This window comes from Cinclus cinclus, chromosome Z (genome assembly GCF_963662255.1).
Source record: "Cinclus cinclus chromosome Z, bCinCin1.1, whole genome shotgun sequence".
Classification (NCBI taxonomy): Eukaryota; Metazoa; Chordata; class Aves; order Passeriformes; family Cinclidae; genus Cinclus; species Cinclus cinclus.
Window position 1 is genome coordinate 51,479,039 of NC_085084.1, and position 24,196 is coordinate 51,503,234.

The following is a 24,196-nucleotide window of genomic DNA, read 5'->3' on the forward strand; positions in this document are numbered from 1 at the left end:
TTGAAAGTTGGCTACTAAGAATGGTGAAAACAAAGTTCTAGCTGTTTAGTCTTGAAGGAGGAAATTACTATTTAGATTCATTTATTTCTACCAGTCTTAATTCTGCTCCTACTGGTGTCCAATCATTGTAACAGCCATTGATATGTTTATTTCAAATTGTGTTCCTTTTCACATGAAGGTCTTCTGTCCCCCAACACATATAAAATTTTGATTTTAAACTTAAAAGTCCATCTGAGTAGGTTTTAAATATCATAAGCTCATTATCATATTTTCTGGTTTGATAGAAATGTAGAACTCTCTTTTGAAAAAGTAACTCTCTAATGAGTTAAGAAGCAATTAAGAAATAGATCAACCAAAGTACCCTGGGCAGTTCTAAAAACAGTGTTTGTGACAGTAGTGAAATTTATATGAAAAGGATGTCTCCAAGTGCCATGGTGGTTATTTAAGGGTAATTAGTTTTAAACACCTCCTGGACCACTTCTTTTACTCCAACAGAAGTTCAGTTATTTATATTATGGGGAGTTTAGAATCACAGATTCATAAAATGGTTTGGGTTGGATAGGAACCTTTGAGATCATCTAGTTCCAACCCCCATGACATACTCAGGGACACTTTCCCCTAGCTCAAGTTGCTCAGAACCTGGTCCAACCTGGCCTTGAACTCTGCCAGGCATGGGGCATTCACAGCTTCTCTGTTCCACTGTCTCACTGTTTTCATACTAAAGACTTCTTCCTAATGTACAATCTAAACCCACTTTCTTTCAATCCTCTTGTCCTGTCACTACATGCTATTGTAAACAGTCTCTCTCCATCTTTCCTGTAGGCTCCATTCAGGTATAGGAAGGCCACAATTACGTCACCCCAAAGCCTTCTCTTCTCCAGGCTGTACAATCTAAATTCTCTTAGCCTTTCCTCACAGAAGAGGTGTTCAATCCCTCTAGTAGCATTGTTATATCTGTACCAAATTTGATGTGTGTTCATGTGTATATTAAGTTGTGAAATTGTATAGGTAACATCAGTCAACTTGCTTAGTTTTCAGGAGGACATGTAGCATTATGTGAAGTACTCACAGGGAGTGAGTAAGTGCTCTGTAGCACAGCCAGGAGCTGTACCTGCTGCACCAGGTCCATATCTGCTCCCTCTATTTGTACCATGATGTAGATGAGTGTGCACAATGACCATTGTTGACTTTACCCTTTTTGCATCAGTTAATGTACCAACCTCATTCCAGTTGCATCAGCAGAAAGTCTACACAGTCTCACTGAGCTACAGGCTCATTGTTTTCAGCTTCAGCTGGAAAAACACAGTGACATTCCTGCTTGATCAATTCTAATGGCCAGCCAGCCCAAACAGTGATCATCTCTTGGTCACCCTGTGGTTCCATGGTGATCAGTTCCTAAATGAAGCTGTTTCATATAGTTGCCTGCTGAGTCTTTTATATAAGAAAAGCTGGCTGTGCAGCTCTCTAAACTTCCTAAAAAGGAAGTGTTTATTATGGCTTGAAGAATCTGAATCAGAGTCAAAACAAATGGTACTTTCTCTCCAAAAGTCACATTGAGGGAAAGCCCTGCAATCCCATCTACTCCCACAACATCTAGGAATGATCCATAATCTCATGAGCCTCCTGGTGCAGCAGAGGCATGACCTGCAATGAAAGGGCACAAAAATTCTGGAGTGGAAGTGGATTTAGTGAGGACCAAATAGGAAGAAGTACTATAAGACTGAGCAGCAGCTGAAAGAGGCTTTCAGAGTGGTATAATTTACTTCCACAGACAGTCCTACTGGTTATTCATGCAAATTTATAGGACTCTGCTAGTCGCATGTCAGAAATCATCTGAGGTAAGATCTGCATTCAGAAGGTCAGTGACCATAAAGAAAGGTCAGTAGAATTCATTCACAGGACAAATTTAAGTACTGGTTTGATTTAGATTGTGTTTGCCCAGTGCAGTGCTGCAGTTTTGTTTCCTTCCTTTAGTATTAACTTGATCTCTTTTTGTTACATAGATTCAGTTAGTCACTAGTAAATATGGAAAATGCAAAAGATTGGAAAGAACAAAAAAAACCCATTAATCTGAATATAACACATCCATTACCTGCAAGAACACTGTCTGTTCAAAATCTGACACTAGTAAGGGAGACAGTGAAAATGAAAATTAAATTACTTTGGTGTTACACAGAGTTTTTAATTCATTGAAGTGCCTGACAGTATGTTTTGCACATTTTTGCAACATTATAACATTGAATTTCTATACAAAATGAAGCATGGAAAGTGCATGCTTAACATAATGAGACACTGAGTAGTTTTCACAAGCAGAGTAAATAAATTTTAGGTGTGCATGTTTTTAGCTCTGCCATATGGCAGTCTTTGTTATACTGACTGTGAAATTTGTTGCAAAATGTTACTAATGCAGGAAAGAAAGATATGGGCACCTGTTGAAGCAATTTGAAAACATTCATTCTGAAGAAACCTGGAATTATTAATAAATTTAGAAGTCAAACCACTATTGAGATAAACACATATGAAAACTGCATCGCAACAAATTATGATAAAAATGACAACACAGAACTTGCTATTGATCATACAAGTTCTTATTTTATGACTGAAGCAGTTGGAAGAATGAGGCATAGGTAAGTAAATACCAATGTCAGGGCACCTGTTTCTTAGCTTTCTTGACAGGTATTTTGACAGGATCATCATCTGATTGTCAGAACAGTTACTTAGAACAAGCCATTAGGAAAAACAAGAAGCCACTCTCATACTGAGAAGCAGTTAAGAGTATGGCATGTCATCCGTCAATATAGGTTTTCACTGTTTCTCCTTGTTTCTGTTTCAGACATCAAGAAAATTTTTTCCTATCACATTTTTTGGCTCTATCAGCTGGATTGCCTTCTTTTCTTACTTGATGGTCTGGTGGGCACACCAGGTAAGGAGGTGATGCTGGTACAAAATAAAAGCCCTGCATTATGTTTTGCACTGTTAAAGATCATTTCTAATCAGAGTCCATCTATCTCATGCTGTGTGCTGCTTTATTTTGGGAGCTGTAACCATGGATGAAGTAGATCAGTATTCACTAAATGGAAAGTAGTTCGGAGGGCTATGGCTGGCCTGACCACAGGACTTGATCATTCTTTTAACATCAGAAGCATCAGCAGCTGCCTGTCAATACCTTATGCCTCTATATAAAAGTCTTATCTTTCTCCTGATACATGGGGAAATCTGTGAAAACTCGGATCTTGCCCAGTATTCTCCAAGGTAGTGGGAAAGTCCAGGACAGCTGAAAACATTTCTTCACTGCAGGACTTTTTCTGTTTGGTTTTTGTGGTTTTTTTTTGTTTTTTTTTTTTTTTTAAACCCTTCTAGGTTGGAGAGACCATTGGTATTACTGAAGAAATCATGGGATTGACTATTCTAGCTGCTGGCACATCCATTCCTGACCTTATTACCAGTGTTATTGTAGCACGCAAAGGTCTGGGGGACATGGCTGTATCCAGTTCTGTTGGAAGCAACATATTTGACATTACAGTGGGGTAAGTTCTACACCAAGAAAATTGTCTACTTTAAACAAGTCTTTTGTTCTTAGCACATTGCTCTGGTATTGCCCACAGGCAGCAACCTTTAAAAAGGAGAGTGATGCAAATATGCAGTGAATGTTACTGTGGCAAGTAGAAGTTTATAGATGTCTGCATGAAGAAATGTTATAAATTTGTTGCCTAATCCCTGCTTTGATATATTACAGAGAGGCTTAGGCAAGTGAATTGCACTTTAAAATTGTGCAAGGGCATTGTTCCGAAAGGGAATTTCATAGCTTTTTATACTTTTGTGAGGTTGCTGTTTGCTTTCTGCTACCACTCATTGTGCTTATACTAGAGCTTTATTTATAAATGTTGATCAGGAACAATTCATTGCCTCTGCAGTATTCAACATGTTTGCTGTAATAAAAACAGAAAGTCATTGTCTTGCATAACTCGTTTAGGCTGCTGTTGACAAGTGATTAATTTTTTTCCTATACCTGACAAGTCCTAAATTACAAACCAATTCTCTGTTAACAAAAAGGACCCTTTTTATAGCTCTGACAATGTGAAGCTACATGAGATTGTGCAGAAATTTTCTTTTTACACTTCACTGCTTCATGGCAGCTCTAAGGTAATGATTTCTGGCATAATGCTGTAATTCAATTTCTTTTTTATCTTTTGAGACCAAGGCAGATCAGGTTCAGAAGTGTAATCAGTGTTTCAGTGTTTCAAAAATGTGCAGGAAATACACAGATAAATTCTGCTTTTCTTTCTACATTCCTATCTTCAGCACAGGATGGAGGTACTGAAAATCATGCCCATACTTTCAATTTCTCCATCTTTGGTTGTTTGTTGCTATCACACACAAACAGAAGAACAGCTCTAGTCATAGCTATAGTGCCAGACAGCCTGGTTGTACAAGAAATCATGGCTTGCACAGCTGAAAATATACCAGCAACTGCACAAAGGTACAAAAAAGATCCTGAAGTTAGAATGTATAGTAAATATCTTTTACTTTATCTGTGAACTTGTGGCAGTACTTTAGACATAGTACAAAAATGGTCACTTTTCTATTGATCCTGAAGCATTGAATCTTTGAAATATCAAAATTATTTCTCTTTTGCAGTGCTTTCTTACTTCTTAAAAAATGTTTAATCTTCCTAATTATGGAAATGGTTTTGTCCTGCACCAATCTGCCACATTTATAGCAGAAATGGCACAGTTGAGCTGTAGACTGGTGTGGTTAGTACTGAAGCTATAATAAATTATTCTCTCCTGAGCTGCTTATTCAAAGTTTTAATGTTGTGAGCTTCTGACAACTCACTTCATGTTTTCTAAGCCTGCTAAGCTCCAATCAGTGTCTTAAATATTTATTTCAGCTTGACATCTTGCAGAGGGATATTGTCTCCTTCCATGGCGTGAGAGATGAGAAATGCAATGACAGCAATCACAGAAATAGAAGTTAAGCTGAAGTTCAATTGAAGTTCACAGTTTAACAGGGGTTTATAGAGTAAATGTGGACAAATATATTTAAAGGTGAAATTTTGAGGGCAGTGCCTTGCAGACTGCTGGTTCCTCATAGCAAGGACGTGTTTCTATACAACTCACCCTCCCATTAGGCAGGCTCTTGGAAGGAGTGCAAATAGCTTCTGCTGATGGTGTGAAATCTAGAAACAAATTAAAGGGGTTTTCTTCTTCATAGAGGAAGATGATTTGCCAGCCAAGGGAAATATAATTCACCTCTTCCTGCTTCACTTTATACAGGAAGCCTTTGGTTGTGTTTTGAATTGTCACCAGAAACTTCCTAGTGCTCCCTTCTGCACTTCTGCAATGTTTTAAATTATTTTTTCTGTTTCTTAACAGCCTTCCTCTTCCATGGCTCCTGTATGCTGTGATTAACAGTTTTGCCCCGGTGACAGTCAGCAGCAATGGTCTGTTCTGTGCGATTGTGCTCCTCTTCATCATGCTGCTCTTTGTCATCCTCTCCATTGCTTCCTGCAAGTGGAGGATGAATAAAATCCTGGGTTTCCTCATGTTTGGGCTTTATTTTGTGTTCCTGATTGTCAGTGTCCTTCTGGAGGACAAAGTAATCCAGTGTCCTGTCTCCATCTAGTGGAAAGTGCTGTTTCTCGACAAAGCAAAACAAAACAAAACCAAAAAGAAACCCAAAATAAAAACAAAATGTATATATTTATTAAAGAAAAGATACAAATGTCAAAACAGCAAAAAAACCATCGTGGAATACTTCAGTGGGAATAACCCATGGATCTGTAAATTTCCTCTTCCTCAATTTTAAGAGTGAAAGAAAGAAAAGGATACAAAGGGTCGATTTCAGAGCTGAAGAATGGCTGCTGCTGGACAGTGCAGTTACACCTGAAGGGCTGAGTCCAGGTGCACCGAGGGCTCCTCTGCTGTAGAACATCCTCTCTGCTCAGTACTGGGCACGCTACGTACACACGACAACACTGAAAGTTACTGCTTCTCCTCTGCCTACTGTACATACCCGCAGACTTCTCCTTCTCTGTAGCAGTATACAGACACACAGTGTGCTCAGTTCTTAAAGCTCTCCTCTCCTAAGGGGAATGCTAATATTAACTTTGTGGAGGCACCACCCCCCACATACCCTGGTACAGGATTTTTCTGATAACCTGCTGAAACTCCCGAGTGGAAAGCACATACCAAGCGATGAGTCATAAACAGGGAAGGGCTTGTATGTCTCTTCATGTAAGTGGATTTATATGATGTGATTTCAGCAAAGCCAGGGAATTGATCAGTGTTTTGATCGTCTGCATCACAGGTCTGTAAAGGCAATCAGCAGGATGTTAATGGTGGTTTTTTACATCTTGCAAAACTCTTCAGGTTCCAGAAACTCTGTCTCTGGCACTGAAGGAGCCATGATGCCTGACCATTTTGTAACTGGTGCAGATTTTCATTGCATTCTCATGCAAAGACCAGAATGGGGATAATCTTTCTTCTCTAATAGCAACGCAGCATGCAGTGACATCATACAGCTATGTGAACACACCATTTTTTCTAATGCAGCAATATCAACAGTACCAATGGCTTTCAGATGCTGTTATGAGTTTGCCTTTTCATGCCAGAATAAAAAGGCTAATTTGCTTATGCATAGTATTTCATACAGAAAATAGAAATAAAGTGGCAGCCTAATTGCTAAGTGAATATATACTTTGTAGGCTTTCACTATTACTTGGAGTATAAGGACCTTCACAGCTACATATAGTTATTGCCAGAAGAGATCTCCAGCTGTTGTATAAAGCTGAGGCAGTTCACATTTGCTGTTAGAAATCTTGAAATTAGGTAGGAGAAACACAATTTAAATACAGTGGAGCTGCAGGAAACGTACATGAAAATTCTTCAGTATTGCTGGAAGTGTGCATGTCTAAAGAAACTCAAGAAGGAGTGAAAATGCAACATCCTTTTCCTGACATACTGAGAAAAGGAGGTCCAAACCTAGAGAAAAAAACAAAAAAACAACAAAAAATCAAGAAGGGAGAAAGCAACTAATGTTCATCTTTCTGTAGTTTGGCTGATTTTTTAAAAATTATGGAACTAGAATGAATACTAAGAAATTATTTCAGATAATCATCATTTGTTTGTTCAAGTCTTTTATGCAATTAAGAGTTCATGAAGTTTCAGTGCATTTCTGTGACCTGTTTCAGCATTGTTTTTTATGTGTATTGTGCTCACAATGGCAATGCCATTCTCATATCTGTGTAACAGAAAGCTCAGCACATTTTGTCTTGTCTGTTTTTCTCTGCTCCACACTGTTTCTCACTCATTCTCCTTTGTCCTTTACTGTTTTCCTGTTATATGTGTTTGTATGTAACAGTGTATGATTAGAAAGTAAGGACTTGACAGAAAACAATGGTAGAGAAAACAGTACAAAAGTAATATTAGGAATATTAATATGTGTTATCATGAAGAAAAAGTGAGATGTTGATGAAATAAAGGAAGGATACTAGGAGTTGCAATGTCTGCTACTCATATATTGTCCAAAGTCCTAGCTACATACAGAATCAGTATTTGATCTTAATCATACAACAAGCAACATCTCTTACTTCTTAGTGCTTTTTAGAGTGAGCTTCTCACACTGAAAGCAAAAACTTGTATTTGTATTCAAAATCCTCCACTGGTGCAGAATCCCTACCTGTCTTAACGATGGTGCTGTCCGTCTCTAACATTTGTTCCTACAGGTGCACGCGATGGAAAGGTGGGTGTATGTACATAACTGTGGTGCCCTCTGCTGACAGAACAGCGACCTAAAGCAAATCTATAACCCAAATTCTGACCTCAGCTGAAACGGGAGTCCCAAAATACAGAGCTGACTCCACAGTACAGTCTATTCCAGAGGAGTCACTAAATGGTTTTGTCTCTGATGACAGTGCTCAAAACAAGCAATCCTTTCCCAAGTAAGCAGAATCAGACATAGAACTGATCTAAAGGAAGGGCCGTGTAGGCGGGCACTTAAAAAATACTGCAATGCCCAGATTTGCTGATCTGACATTTCAAATGGAGAAACCAGACCAGCGTCTGATCTCTGTTTAGTACACTACTTTTTTCTTTTTCATCTTTTCTTTTTTTCACTTGATGCCATCATGGTGTAACAGCTCACACACTGGAATAGGAAAACTCCTACCTGACCTTCAGAGCTCTAAAAGCACTCTGGTGAACTCAGGGCATCAGCAGCAGAGACTGCTGCCCCACTGAGGGCAGGTAGGGAGGGAGTAGAGAGTAACTGGCATCAACAGCCTATCGGAAGACCTTTATGTGTACCATTAAGGACTGGTATCCTATACTGGCATTTCTATACTGTCTTAACATGTGTCTCATTTCTTTCCCATGTTTCTTTGTCCCTATCATTTATCTTGGAAGATATTAAAAATAACTTCTCCTCCTCCAGAATAAGACATTTCATGGCTCCACTGCCTTGTATCTGTTGGGCAGATCATTTTTCAAATGGCTAGCTGTGTTTTTCAAATGAATAACTGTGCCAGTGGTACCTCAGATCTAGAGGTAATAGGACAGATTTCAATTGTGTGGTGCTTTCTGTGAAGGCTGTCTGTGAACAGTGTTTGTCTTTGCCAAGGCACGTTTCTGCTGCTGAGGTAAATTCTTCATGGATAGTTGGATGCTGATGTGCTCTTTGATTACAAGACAATAGCTCTGCTGGCTGGTAGAGAAAAAGAGGAGTGGGATGAAGGGAGAAGCTTAGTCCCTTATCCTGTACAGAAGGAATTCAGTCTTAAACTGGAATGCTGAGAGAATAGTCAAAAGCTGCTCCAACCCAGTGACTAGATGTCAGTGAGTTGTCCAGGCTCAATGCTGTCAGAAATGCACACACTTGTTGCAACATTCCTGTTTTACAGTGTCAGCAAATTTCCCAGCATAAAGTGTTTCTCATTGTTCATAACTATTACAGTGTGGGATCATGAACTCTTCTCAGCATTGCACACCTCGAAGCCAAAGTTTAGTTTCCATTTTCTTCACCCAAAGTTCTGAACAACTTCACTAGGGATCAGTCCTTCACACTGCCCAAATTCTGCAGCGAGCTGGTTGGTGTTGAAAGCCTCTTCCACCTGCCTGCATGCCTGTGCTCACTTAATTGATACTGCTGTCTGCATAATCCTTATGAAGTATAAATGAATAATTAATAGAAAAAATGGCATTATGATAAAGACCCTGTTCTAGCTTAGCACTTTCAGGACACCAGCTTTGCAACACCGCAAGATAAGAATGCAACTTCAGGTTGAATAACCAACCCTCTGTGGCACCATCATCTCTGAATGGAATCAATGTTGAATTTTTGGAAGGGATTTCTGATAGCATTTGAATAGGATCATGGTTCAGATTGTAGCCAGTTTTAAAAGTTTTCTGCACTAACTTCATTGGCATTAAATATGAGACTGGGCCCCAGTGGTACAAAATACCACTGGAGTTCCACAACTGTTCTGTTTTCCCTCTCCAGAAGCCACCCTGGTCACAACTTGGTAAAAGCTATAAAGTGTGATTAAAAGTGTGGTGAAGATTCTCTCCTTAAGAACTAAATGTAGACATGGAAAAATCTTTCAGCAAAGCTCTATGTATTTTAAATTAGCTATTTTACTGAAAGCTAGTGCTTTTTTATAGTGCAGACAGGCTCTTGTGTCTGTATGCTTCTGCTTATGTATCCAGTTGATGTGGCTGACTGCATAAATTTCATGAAGCATAAAGCACAGTGGGTGACAAGCAATCTTATCTAGGTGTCATTTGTTTGTAATGGCAATGAACCTACCATACAATTTCCATATATACTACTCTAAAGTAGTTTATGGTCACTGTCACTCATGGTCTGTTGTGTGTGGATATGAAGGTCCACAAAGTGGTAAGTTAAACATGTAGTTAATCCAAGTACTGTGAAAAAATAGATTCTTAGAAATATTATTAATGTTTGGGTGTTTTTTAAGGGATTATTTCTCTGGTTGTCTTTTACTTCATTACATATTTTGCAAAAAAAAAGGGGATATTCAATGTTTTTTTAATTATTATTCTTTCAGCAGTAATTCCTTAAAATAGCATCTTGTGGTCCATATAACTTATGTTCCGAGTCAAGTATGAGTCTGTATCAGATGGGTTTTTTTTATTTATAAGGAAATTTATTTATTATAAGGAAATAATCCCTTCTCTAAGAACTGGCCCAACGAAATACAGACAAATTCTACCATTAACATGGACAAGATAAAGACTTTTATCTTACGTTCCCATACTTCATAAATGCAGTTACTTAACAAACCTAATTTTCCTGGGAGCTATGTACAAAGAGATAAATTATATTCACTTGTATTCATGGAAACATTTTTACCTCTTGTAAATAACAATGACACAACTAACTGAGAAGGAGGCTTTGAGCAGGTGATTATTTTTTTTTTCTGCTATTCCTGAAAAGTTAAATGGAAGAATTTGCACCTGTAAAAATACTTGCAGAAAGTGATTCTGAGATGATCAAATGGGATAGTTTGCACTCAACACTGTGGAGAAGCATCCTGCTCCAGTCCTCCAAAAGCCATGGGTTTCATTCCTGGCTGATGTTAAAATTATCATTCTTGGGTCTGTTGCCATCAGTTACAGGAATATCAGTATTGAGATATCCATCATTTCCATTGGAACCAGGGAGAGTCACTTCCAAATTGAAGTTCTGCAGTTCAGCGCACCCACCAAATACAGCAGTCACGTATGGCTCACAGCCCTGTGGTTCAGACAAGCCATCCTGCAAGTCAGCAGTGTGTTGTTAGGTTCCAGTGTGCAGCATCCCAGCCTTGTCTGCCTGGATGGCTGCAGATAGTTTGAGCCTTCCCCCGCCTGTGCTCCTGCCTAACCAGATGCAAGCTGTGTCTTCTCCAGAAGTCATGTCATCACATTAGCATGACACTGAGCCCATGCTCCAGCCAGCCAGGCACAGGTCAGCCCCAGCCTAGAAGCCGTGTAATCCCTTGGAGTGTGGGTAGATCAGACACATAATTGGACATATCATTCCTACACGAGCCATAAGTGAAACAGCCCAGGACAAGACTGAGTAATTTGAGTTTGGTAAATGAACTGTACATTCATGTAGATTTATTGTAAATTCACCACTCATCAAACTCAAAACCAATCCCAACAATGAAATTTGTACACGTTTTTAAAGATCGTGCACTTTACTATTTTATTTTTATTTTTATTTAATGTCACATAGTTGTCTTAATGCAAAAAGAAGCCATAAATATACCCAGAAGACTAGTATGGGGTTTCTAAGTAAGGGGATCATTAATTTTAAAGTAAGGAATCAATTCCATGTCTCTGTTTAAGGTATAATGTCACATACTGACAAATAAATGTACAGCAAAGCAGGATCTGGTTTTGCCTTAGTGATGCTATAAATTGGGGGAGTTTGTTCCTCATACTCTTGAGTTTTCCTGTGGGGCTGTACAAAATGCTGCACACTACCTTTGCAGTAGGGGCTCAATCCTACCACCTTGTTTACCCCAGGAGAAGGAATAAAATGCTTGCATAGTCATGCCCAATGAAGCAATTAAGTCATTCTGCTCTCTGATATTTTCTCCCACTGAGATCACAGTAAAGGAAGCTCCTTATGTTTTAGTAACTTTATAACAGATGAGTTGCTTCTGTCAGTTTTTCAAAAAGTTTTCAGGGTCAGGTTATCCAGTAGAAATCAATGATTTATTTTAATCCCTTATCCAAATTATGTAATGCCAAAGGATTTCACTTGGTTTTGTGTTCATTTCCATTATCAAGATGTCTGTTGCAGTTCTAATTTTGCAATCCTGACTCTGGGGAGTTGACTTACATGAATTAAAATTATTTCTGTCGCTTAAGATGGCAAGATCAGGACATGGTATTGCAATGTGAAAATAACAGTGTGTTATAACTGACAATCAGATGCTATTTTTGTAATAAAGTGTTTTTAGCATGTTTGTTTCACTTTGTAGTTTTCATACTCTTATCATCCCTCATTTTCAGCCTATTGTAAGAAAAATCTGAAGTCCTCCATCTTTACTCATTTCAAACTTTGAAAGTAAAAATACATTGTCATGTATTTTTTATTTTGCAAGTCCAGGCAACTCCCTGAAAATTCCTGTTTTTCTCATGTGTTTAAGTGTATGGATCATTATTCACTAGATGATACTCTTATATGTCCGAATCAGTATATTCTCTGTGAATATAAGTTTGTATATAGTATGAAAGTTACCTTTATTTGTACATAGGCTCTTGGAAATAATCCCTTCTATCAAGGTCCTACTTCACTATCTACAGAATGTTTCACTGTGGCTTGTACACTTTCTCACCTTACCACATTAATACAGAGTTCTTAATATGAATCACTTAATGTAACTGAGTTGTCTAAGTGTGAATAACAATAACAACAATAAATATTAATAAAAAGACTAAAGAGGTGTCAATTTGCTCAGTATCTTTTGTCTTAATTCTCTTGGGCTTGCTTTTACTTTGAAAATAGCATTTTATCTACTTTCTCTGGGTTGAGTGATGGTCTGCAGTGCTGCTTGTCATCACTGGTGTTCAAGCTGCACTTCTTCTTGCCTTTTGCCATGTCCCAGTGCTACCTTCTGTGTATACACAGAGTAAGGAAATTGCCTGTCTTTCAATGAGCTTAAAATTTTGTTAGACAAGAATTTTTCATCTACAACCCAGTGTGAATCCAAACTACCTAGAGCTGTGTATGTCTGGAGCTCTGTTGTTCTGTTCAGGATCAAGTTCCCTTACATTTCTTTACTGATACATTTGATCACCAGATGTTTTGAATGCCATTCTTTACTTTACCACCTTGTTTAATCTCCGGTCTGTTGTCCTTACCAGCTAGGTTTTTTCCTTTTTTTTTTTTTTTTTTTTTTTTCGGTCTGTCCTTGGGTGAATGACGCATTTAAATAATGATCTTCAATAAATTACAGCAAAAGAAAGTAAAAAATACTAAAATTTTCCCATAATCAACCAAAATTTCAATCTTCACAAGTTACAAAGCTTTGCATTGCACATAGACATTATTACTTAATATTTTTCCCATAGTAGCCCCAGGAAGTCATCCTCCCCAATGAATTAAGGTGTTTTTTGAGAGGTATCCTGCCAACACTGAAGGTGTGAGCTCAGAAGAGAGGCTTTTCATTCATCTTTAACCTTACTCGAGCCTTAAAATTTTAGATTGGAAGCAAAAGAAATTTGCAGATAGCCTAGGAGCTGAGAATGGTGATTGTCCTGAGACATTCATGCCTGCCAAACAACAAAAAGCAACAAGGTCAAACACATCCTACAGAAACCAAAGTTGGTGTATGTTCCAAGTCACAGAGGCACACGTGGAATGTTTAGAAATGTAGGTTGGAGATAGAGTGTTTGTAAAAAGACATTTAGGCTTTATCTGAGAAGTAAACATGCACACATACACACAGAGGTGTTCATAGTTTTGTTCTATGGGTGTGTGTTCTCTTACCCTACTGCTTGCTATCATTTGATCCCTTCCTCAACTGCAGTGACTTTTGTCAAGCGGCAGATTTTAAATCCTTCAGTACCACAGCAGGCCTTGATGGTAAATTACTGGGTTGAGCAGAAAGGAAAGAAAAACATATTATATATCCACCACAATCCTGCCTGGGGGAATGAAGGCAAGTTGCCTTACTCTGTGTCCACAAGCAAGTACTTCACTGCCTTACCTGTAGTGCTGAAGAAAACATTCACTTTCACTTTTTCCTTTACAAGTAGTTGTATTTGGAGTGTTCGTTGACAAGGAGAAAAGCAATGTGCATGTTAAAACTGAGTGTGAACTTTCCTTCCCTGGAAAGACTTCAGAATTTCCCTTTAAAACAAGGAATTCCTTTTCAGTCAAGACGTATCTCAGAGAAATAAATATTTGTGCCAGAAACATGCAAAGAGTACAGAGAGCTAGACTACACATTTTAGCCCTGAAGAGATGTTTTTCATCCCTTCAACTCTTATTAATGCAAATTTTCACATCATGATTTGAGCAACGTGCATATTTTGTGGACAAGGGAGTGCTTTTTGGCAGGATGATGCAGTACTAGCAATTAACTGTAAATCAACAGTATTGCTTCTGAAGCATCAAACCCAAACCAAACCATTTCTTGTCAGCTAAATATAAGGATAGTCAGAGAAGTCACCAGCATGCTGTAAGTTTAAAGCACTCCCAACAGGATGTTTGAACAACAGTTTCAGAAATAATGAAATTTAGAATGAATAAAAGGTGTCCCACAAACCTTTGGGTTGCTTGTCCACCAGCAATGATGAGAGAATACTGGCCCTCACCTACAACTTTCCAGTAACTGCTGCTAAAAATGTGAAACTGCATGTGCTGGTTCTGCTGTGTTGGAGGATTGCCTGTAGTGGGGTTGTGTCAGAGCCGAAGAGCAGGTCTGGCTTGGGCTTGCTACCTGAAGCACAGGAGGCAGAGGAGGAGGTGGGTGGGAGGGTGTGTTTGTGGGTACTGTCTGGCATGGGAAAACATGCCTCTTCACTGGACTTTGCCTTTGAAGCAGTGATCCAGAGAGCAGGCCAGGAGGGAACACTGTGAGAAAATCTTATATAAAAATAAGTAACAATTTATGTCTAAAAGGACATGTAAAAGATGGCTTTCCCTCCTGCCTCTCTGCAACCCAGTTTAATTTTGCTGTAAAATGAAGAAATACAACCATGAGTAACATCCTCTAGGGGACACAGAGGGGTTGGACTCAATGAGACCACTGGTGATGCCTTCCAACCTTACAAATTCAGTGATTCTGTGAATGGTTTAGTGCACTGTATGGTAACAGGGAAAAGTGCTCCCACTGCCTGTTCCTCACCCCTACTTATTACCTATTCTTTGTTACTAACTAGTATGGAGGAAAATGGAAACTACTCCCAGAACTGTCAAATTCCCTGTGAAGATCTGGACCTGCTCTTGTCATGTACTGCCTGCCTGCCTGCTTGCCTGCCTGCCTTGATACCATGCCATATTGATGGTCAGTATTTGCCTGTCACAGCAGCGACCAACTCTTGCTCATCTTGTTGCTGGATTTTCAAGACTAGGAGATTGTAGCCTGATCCTCTGGAACTAGGACTTTCTGCTAGCCAAAACTAGCTCTAAAGAGATTCACTAAAGTTCGCAAAACACAAGAGTATAGAAGAAAAATCAGTTTGAGTGTTGGAAACATGAGCTTGTTGTCCTGGATTGAAAAGACAGGCATGCTAGGGAAGAGCAGGGCCTTCCCTCAAAATGGAGCAAACAAGTTCCTCCCACCGAATCAGTATAATTTTGGAATTAAGGGGCTCTCAGGCAAAGATACGGGGATAGGAATAACAGTTCTGTAGTACTGTTTTATATATACATGTAACATAACAAGATAAACAAAACAACAACAACTACTATGAAATTACCAACAAACAGACCAGGACCCCAGCAGCAGTTCTTTTGGCTGTGAACACCTTTCCCCTGCAGTGCAGTTCCCATCCCACTGGCAGTCAGTGCCAGCAGCTCCCGGGGGCAGGGACAGATGCGGTGACTCCTGGCTGCAGGAGTGCTGGGGGTGATGGAGGCTGTGTCCCCATGGGAAGGGTGGAGGAGAGGCTCTGCTCACGGGTCCTTGGGGCACTGTCGGTCCCAGTGCTCCAACAGGATGCTTGGAGGTGGCAGGCTGAAGCAGGAGAGTGTCGGAGCAGGGATGCCTAGAAGAGGCAGCTCCCAGTGTTGGGATGGCAGGGTGAGGTTTTCCAGCAGCCATTTCCCCTCTGAGAGCCAAAACGAGCGAGGGTGAGCAGCTGCCCAGTTCCCCTTTACCTGCCCCTGATCTCGTGGTGTTCCCCCTCTTCTCCCCACTGCACCCTATGAGAGCAGCTCCAAATACGGACAGGGAGCTCCCCCCTCCCACTATCACTAGCCATCTTAGCATGTCAATGGGAAAAAATTCCACACAGAGAGGAGAGGGGGGAAAAAAAGGAAAAAAAACCAACCCCCAACACTTGTTCCAGGCTAATGTGCTATAGAATTCAGCATTTGTGCCTCAGTCAAAAGTATTGGTAAACCAGTATAATATATGATATGATATGATATATGATATATGATATGATATGATATATGATATGATATATGATATGATATATAATATAATATAATATAATATAATATAATATAATATAATATAATATAATATAATATAATTAATATAATTAATATTTTTTAATTTTTTTCCCCTAAAATTGATTTTAACTTTCCACTCAGAAGAACAACTTTCAGCAAAGCTTTTACCAGAAACTGACTGAAAACAGAAATTTCTAAAGGTTCATGACTGCTGATATGCAATTTTTCAAATAAAAAATTATCCTGGACAACTTTCCCCCACCATTATCATCTGTCCTGCTAAAAACCCATTTAAAACATGCCAAGGTGTTGTCCTGAGAAGAGCTGGGACAAGCATGATGGAGCCAAATCTTCCCTGTCCTCAGGCCTGCTTTTACTGCCTTGGCTCCCTTGACATTCCTATCCTCTCTGTTTCTAACACTGCCCAGCATCCAAAATAATTCCTGCCACAAATGGTGCCCCAGCAAGTGGAGGAAGGTGATGCTCAAAGCAAGAAGGTCTCAGGACTTTTGACGCCTCATAATGCTCAGGCAGCAGAAAGGACCCTCACCAAAAAGTAAATCCACAGCCCTGAATGAAATAGCCATTATGTAACTCACGTTCTTTCTTCGAGACTTTGGTTTATGTATTCCTGGGATTTTTCACCTTTTCTCATCTTAATTAGTATCTCATTAGGTCATTTGTATTTTTGTAACCCATCACACCCCTTAGAGAAGTGTGGGTTTTGCTCACAGAAGACAGCAGTGTAAGGCCCACATGATGCTCCTTCTGGCACACTGCCAGCACTGCCGTCCTCCAGGCAAGGCCAGTTTGTCCCAGCTGGCACCACAGCTGACACCACTTCTAGCTGTCTGTGGTATCACTTGCCAGCTAAACACAGAATGGCTAGGTCAGCTCTGCAGGCACCACCAGGCACCGTGGAAGGAGCAGATAGCAGCTGGCAGAAGCAGGGCATCCTCAGTTGTTTCACAGTGGATTTGTGAAAAGTGTGGGTACCAACAGAGAGGTGACGCTCTGTATTTGCACCCACTGCCTCACCTGCCCTGATGAGGTCTACCATTCCTGCCCTACTGAAGGAAGTTTACTGGGATGAAGGTACTTTGACACCTGTACCAGCTTGCCTAGAGCTGCTAAAGTAACAGACCCCAACATGCACACCTTGTGAGCAGACATTTCTGTGAAAGGGAAAAAAAAAAATCTCTTAGCCACCAGGTCTGCCACAAAATCAGGCATCAGGCAGAGATGAGCACAGTGATCTCCCAGAGAAACACTAATCTTCCAGAATGTCAGGGGAGGTAGGTGGACTGAAACACAAACAGGTCATGTCCTCAGTCCATGGAAGGTGGCTTATCTGGATTAATAACTGGTGCTGGCATGGTTGCTGAAGCTTTCATTTTCTTGGAATTAATAGCAAAGTGTCTGGTAGCAGGTGTGCTTGCAGACATTTGCAGGCAATTATGTCTGCTGACAAGGAGATATAATAAAACCCTTAATGCAGGAAGAGAGCAAGGCATAGCCAGGCAAGGACATTAAGCAGGGCAGTACATCTCATCGTGTCCTTGTTCCAAATATACACTTAGCATTACAGCAGCTGTTCTCCAGTCAAAACCCCTGCTGGCCTTCATTGCAACAAAAGCATCCTCCTCTGGGCTGATTTCAATGCTGAATGTTGAAGAATAAGGGCAGTGACAGAAATCATAAAGAGTGCACTAAATAGTTATTATATTTGCCAATACAGGGCAGGTGTCTAAACAAATCTCTAGGTTTCTCCAGGCTGCTGTACCAGCCCAAGGTACAATAAAGAGCAGTTGGGGTTGGATGGAATTTTGCCTTTCGGCACAGCCTATGAAGGGAATGTCTTCCCACTTAACACTCCCATGGGGTGAATTTTCTTAGCCCCACCATAGGCCTCTGAAGAGCTGCGGATTGTATTTTCCTTCTAGACTGAGATTCAAGAGATTTCCTTCTGTTCACTATGTGTTCTGGTTGCCATGCCAAGTAATGGAGTGAATCCCATCATTTCCTGGGGAAGGGATGGTGAAGGTCTCTGCATCTCCAGGAGGGCTCTGGGTGAAAGCACACATCTGCTCAACATTCGGAGCTACACAAACCCACAGTGAAACATGTGGCCTGCCAGCAGGCTGCAGGGAACACCTTGTCCAGACTGGATGCTTCTGAAAGCCTTGCTGATTTTGATCTATGGACCACCAATGAGTCAGCAGCAGAGTAAAAATTTTTTGTCTTTGAGAAACTTGTCAAGCTACAAGTTGAGAGCAAGAGCTTGCATCTGCAAAGAAAGGAGGCTCAATGAACCAATCTCTTTCTCTCATGGCGCTGTCTGGTTTTAATCTTGGTTAATATGCAGCTAATTTGAAAGACATAAAAACAAGGAAAGCCAAATTCATATAGGAAAAGTAGTTTCTCTACTCTAAACTGTGCTTCTTACTCAATTTCTCATATACTGGGGGCAGAGTTAGTCTGAGAAGATAATACCTTTCTTTGGCAACAGAAAAAGCAGTCTAACCACAACTGGGTGAAATCAGGTGAATGTATTTAAATCGGCCTTCTGTGCAATTGAGAGACAATATCTGGGCATGAATTTGTTGCTTGGAAGTTTGGCTTTGCATGCTAATGTGAAGGTATTGTCACTGAAACTGTGACTGTAGCAGAGCAATCATGTTTTTATTAGGCTGGTAGCATTTTTTGACCATAAAATAAAATGCTGCTGGAACACTATATATTTCATTTTTCAGGGCAATATATGGTAAATAGCAGAGCTTCTGACGAAACAGGTTTGAGGTAGGTGTAAAGAACCATGGAATAATTTCAACTGCACATCCTGGCCAGAATAAAGTAATGCCTTGATTTTCTAATGCTGAAAAAATATTGAGAGTTTTTGTTTTTCCCACAGTTTCAGTGACAACTTGGCTGACAGCTTTTCTGCTACTGTCTTTTCTTTAATCTAATACCACAAACTTTAACATGCATTTCAGCTTTTCGTCCACAGCAGCATGACTGAGAACCCAAAAGGAATGACAATCTCTCCTTCCTGAGACACCTAGCAATACATAGTACATTTTTGTAATTGACAGTGACTGTCTGAAGGAAGGTATTTCTGCTGCGTATGAACAGTGTTCAGACCTTGAATCTGAAGAACTGCTGTGAGCCCTCCTAACTGTGGGATGTTATCTGGGTCAAGGGCAATACTGGTAATCATAGGATTCACAGAAAGGAGGAGAAAATGCCCCCTGAACAGCTGCAAAGAACAATCTATTTAATTTACCTTCAGTGCTTTTGTCAGGAGGACAATTGGGGAAAGTTCAGGCAGAAGACTTCAATGACAGAGCACTCTAAAGCCCTCAGATTAAAACCACGGACAGTACAGCTGTGCAGCCTGGGTGATGATCATCTTGTAGTTGCAAATAGGTCAGGGAGAGAATACAAAACTGAAAGAATTTTCTTTCTGACATAGTCTTTTGTCTTGTTTCTGTTAGGTCTACAGTTCTTTATTCCTTTTAACTGGTCTGCATTAGTCCTACTGGAGTCTGCATTCCTTTAATTTTGTAGTGCAGCCTGAGTTTACCAAGCCAGCTTATTTCACAGGCTGAACAGTGTCTACAGGACTGGCCTTGTCCTTAGTGATAGCAAAATCTCAATGGGCTTCACAGTGGGAGATGAAGTAAATGTATGAGGAGTGAACCAAAAAGAGTGACTTTATGTCTTACTTGCTGGACTGTTGCTTTCAGAGATTGCATAAAGAGAACTAAAGGTAAGATAAATCCATTAGTGCCAACGAAAGATTAAAACGACAATCAGATGGGTATAATTTGTGCAGTATTTCTTCATGAACAAAAGGGCCAGGAGGACAGTACAGAAGTTCAAATTCACTGTATTGCTGTAGGGGAAAAAAAGATAAAATACATCCTGTGGAATGGTAATTGCTGATTTTAGATAATTACCTCAGTCTTCCAAAGTGTAATGAAGAAATATCCAGAAGGTATGAAGTCTGTTGCAGTCAAAATAACAAGGGATCAACAGAAAAGATTTCCCAGTATCTCAGTTGTCCTTCTTTGCTTAAAAAGCCTGACATGATTCCCGTATAAAATGTGACAGGATACCTGCTTCTTCCAGTGATGACATATTCTTGTATTTTACTCACTGGCTAGTTTCACTCAGCTTTGACAGAAAGGTGAAGATCCCAAAGGCAATCCAGTTTCCACGAGCTACCTGTGCTTAGTGCAGAGCAAATAGTTGCTATCAAGTGCCTCTGTTTAAAAAGAATGACCTGCATTTTCAAGCATAGAGAATTCCTGGGAGGGAGAGCCAGAGAGATTATAAATACCCTAATAACATGGAGGCTTTCAATTTGTAAGGCAGAGGAGGAACTCTTCCAAGTTCAACTTCTTCAGCTTGTGGAGCTCCCCCTGTTTGCTTTTCCTGGTTGGCTGGCTGGCTGGCTGGCTTTTACAGAAACTAAAGCCTTTTCTGTAGCAGCACTTATGCAAGTGTTGGTTGGAGTTAGCAAAACCACAGAGTGCTGGAGGGCATGGTTCTGAAGACACAGATTGCTTGCTACAAGACCCTACCTAGAGTCCCCAGGCTGGGGCTGAGGTAGGCACCAGCCCAGTGACAGTGCCAGTTATAGGAGTAGAGGACAGATTGTTATCTCAGGTGATTGTTCCCCAGCAGGGCTAACAGTTTAGCAGTGCTGCATATACAGTCAGTCTCCTGGGTGGAAGAACTACATGGATTTTTGAACAAGCAAAACCCGACCTGCATATCATACTCCTTTGCAATGGGTAAGTAAATGCCAGAGCCAGCAAGATATGCTCAGAGCTTTGGGAAGACCCAGAAGTCAGCAGGAGAGAATCTGAAGGGCAGCTTTAAGAAATTCCAGCCACTCCAGACAGAAAGTCAGCCTCATTGGGGGCCCAGTTTAAATGTCTCTATGCTAATACAGACAACGTGGGGAATAAACAGGAGGAACCAGAGACATGTGCCTGCCCACCTGCAAGGATATGGCTTTACTGGCATCACACAAACATGGTGAGATGACTCCTATGACTGTAGTGCTGGAATGGAAGGAACAGGCTCTTTAGGAAGGAGGGGCAAGGGAATCAGGGAGGCAGTCTTGCCCTCTACTTCAGTAACCATATGTAGTGCATGGAGCTCCACCAGGAGCTGGATGAGGAGCTTAGACCTTAGGGTCAGGAATAAAGAGAGGGCAGGGACAGGTGACTTTATAGTGGAAGTCTGCTACAAGCCACCTGACCAGGAAGACTGAGCCAATGAGGCCCTCTAAGAAAGAGAGGAGCAGCCACACATTCACAAACCCTGGTCCTCATGGGGAACTTCAACACCCTGACATCTGTCAGAGGGGCATGGGCAGAGAGGGCATGGGCAACTCAGAAGATTTCTGGAGTGCCTTGATGACAACTTCCTCCTCCAAGTGATAGAGGAGACAACAAGGAGAGATGCATGCTGAACCTTATTCTCACCAGTGAGGAGGGGCTGGAAGGGAATGTGCAGCTCAAGCAAAGCCTGGGCTACAGGTGACCATAAAGAAGTGGAGTTTGAAATCCTTGGGGCAGGGAGGAGGGCACACAGCAAGCTCACTACCTGGGACATCAGGAGAGCAAGCTTTGGTGTCTTCAGGGATCTCCTTGGTAGAGTGAAGTGGAAAAAAGCTCTGCAGGAAAGAAGGGCCAAAGAGATCTGGATGATATTCAAAGATTATCTCCTCCAGGCTATAAAGTAATGCATCCCTACTAACAGGAAATCAGGGAACAATGCAAATAAACCTGCATGAATAAGCAAGGACCTCCTGTATTAACTGAAACACAAACAAAGCTATAAAGATAGCTTACAGAGGGTGGAAGCAAAGAAAGATGGCCTAGGAGGAATATAGGAAATTGTCCAGACAGGCAGGGATCTGCTTAAGAAAAACTGACAGATGTGTATCTGGTCAAGGACATCAATAGTAACAAATTCAGCAATAAAAGGAAGACCAAGGAAAATGTGAGTTCTGTCACAAAGATATGGGTTACCCAAAAACATGGAGAGGGCCAAGGTACTCAACAGCTTTTTTTGCCTCAGCCTTCACCAGCAAAATGTTCCAGTTGCATAAGGTGAAATCAGAGACTGGGAGAATGAAGAACCATCTGCTCTAAAAGATTGGATTTGAGATCATTTAAGAAAAATGAAGGTTCACAAGCCCATGAGACCTGATGAGATACAAGTACAGGTCTTGATGAAACTGGCCAAGGAGGTGGCTAAGCCACTATCCATCATATTTGAGAAGTCATGGCAGTATGGTGAAGTTCCCACCGAATGGAAAAGGGGAAACACCATCTCCTTCTTTACAGGGCAAATAGTCATGCATGACATCCTTCTCTCAGTTGGAAAGTCATGGATTTGACACACGGACTACTCAGTGGATAATGAATTTTCTGGAATTGCACTCAATGGTTTGATGTCCAAATGGAGACCAGAGATGAGTGGTGTTCCTCAGGTGTCAGTATTAGTAGCAGCTCTGTTTAACATCTTTATCAGTGTCATGGACAGTGGGATTGAGCGCACGCCCAGCAAGGCTGCTGACAACACCAAGCTATGTGGTGCAGCCAACATGCTGGAGGGAAGGGAAGCCATCCAGAGGGATCTTGACAGGCTTGAGAAGTGGGCCTGTATGAACCTCATGAAGTTCAACAAAACAATGTGCGAGGTTCCGCACCCGTGTCAGTGCAATACCAAGTACAAACGTAAGCAGGGTGGAAGAGGATTCAGGGCTGGTGGTGGATGAGAAGCTCAGTATGGCAATGTGTACTTGCAGCCCAGATGTACATCTGCATCCTGGATTGCATCCAAGGCAGTGTGGCCAGCAGGGCAAAGGAGGGGATTCTGCCCCTCTTCTCTGCTCTGTGACACCCCACCTGGAGTGCTGGACACATACATAAAAAGGTCATGGACCTACAGTAGGAAGCCCAGAAGAGGGGCACAAAGGTAATCATGGGGCTGGAGCACCTCTCCTATGAGGACAGGCTGAGAGAGTTAGGGCTGTTCAGCCTGGAAAAGAGAAGTCTGCAGGGTGACCTAACTGTGGCCTTCTAGTTTCTGAAGGGGCATACAAGAAGGCCAAAGAGAGACTTTTCACAAGGATGTGTAGTCGTAAGTGATAGGACAAGGGAGAATCCTTAAACTGAAGGAGTGTAGGTTTAGATTCAATATTAGGAAGAAATTCTTTACTGCAAGGGTTGAGAGGCGCTGGAATGGGTTATCCAGAGAAGCTGTGGATGGCACACTCTGAAAGTGTTCAAGATTAGGTTGGATGAGGCTCTGAGCAACTTGATCCTGTGGAAGGTTGTTGAGGGTTCTAACTAGAGGATCTTTAAGGTCATTTCTAATCTGAACAATTCTATGACTCTGTGATGATTCTAATACTAAATCCATTCTTCTATGTGTATCACACCACATATATCTCTGAGGTGTATCCTGGCTGAAAATGTTGGGGGGATTTTGAATACCATGAAAGGCTTATATTTGTCAGAGAGTTTAATTTGCTTAACATGGTAGGATTTTTAATCTGGGTACTAAGCAATTTCAAACATGCAACAGACTGAGAAACATCTTATATTTAAGAAAGCTTTTCCAGTCTTTATTAAAAAGGCTATCAGGATTATATCAAGAAGGAAATTTGACAGCCGTCTTCTCCTAATGAAGACAACTGGAAGGAAACATACATAAGATAGCTGACTTTTATGCTTGAATTGCAGATCTAATACTGATAGAGGGTAACGTTTTTGCAGTCTTCTTTCTCCAATGGTTGCCTATTGGATTAACTCCTAGTCTTCTGATTAAAGTTCAACTAAGCATGTTTTGAGAGACAGAAGATACAAATTTTCTTTCTCTAGTGATAAACTTCAACAGAAATATGGGTAACCTTCTACTTCACGTTTTTTTTCATGGATCTTTAGTGGCAAGAGAATTACATTTCTAGAAGAAATTTCTAGAGGCCTTTCCCCAGTGCTGACTGAAAGCAGGAGAATCCTTGCAACCT

The 24,196-nt window shown here is 40.8% G+C and overlaps 1 protein-coding gene across 2 annotated transcripts in view; it reads left to right on the top strand.

The window, feature by feature from the left end:
* SLC24A2 (solute carrier family 24 member 2) overlaps nucleotides 1-5,625 on the top strand; it is a 105,296-nt gene extending 99,671 nt beyond the window's left edge. For both annotated transcript variants that reach the window (XM_062513129.1, XM_062513130.1), the window contains 3 exons: nucleotides 2,834-2,923; nucleotides 3,361-3,527; nucleotides 5,376-5,625. In XM_062513129.1, coding sequence (XP_062369113.1) covers nucleotides 2,834-2,923; nucleotides 3,361-3,527; nucleotides 5,376-5,625 — 507 coding nt within the window. The remainder of the gene's footprint in view (nucleotides 1-2,833; nucleotides 2,924-3,360; nucleotides 3,528-5,375) is intronic.
* Nucleotides 5,626-24,196: the final 18,571 nt, after the last annotated feature.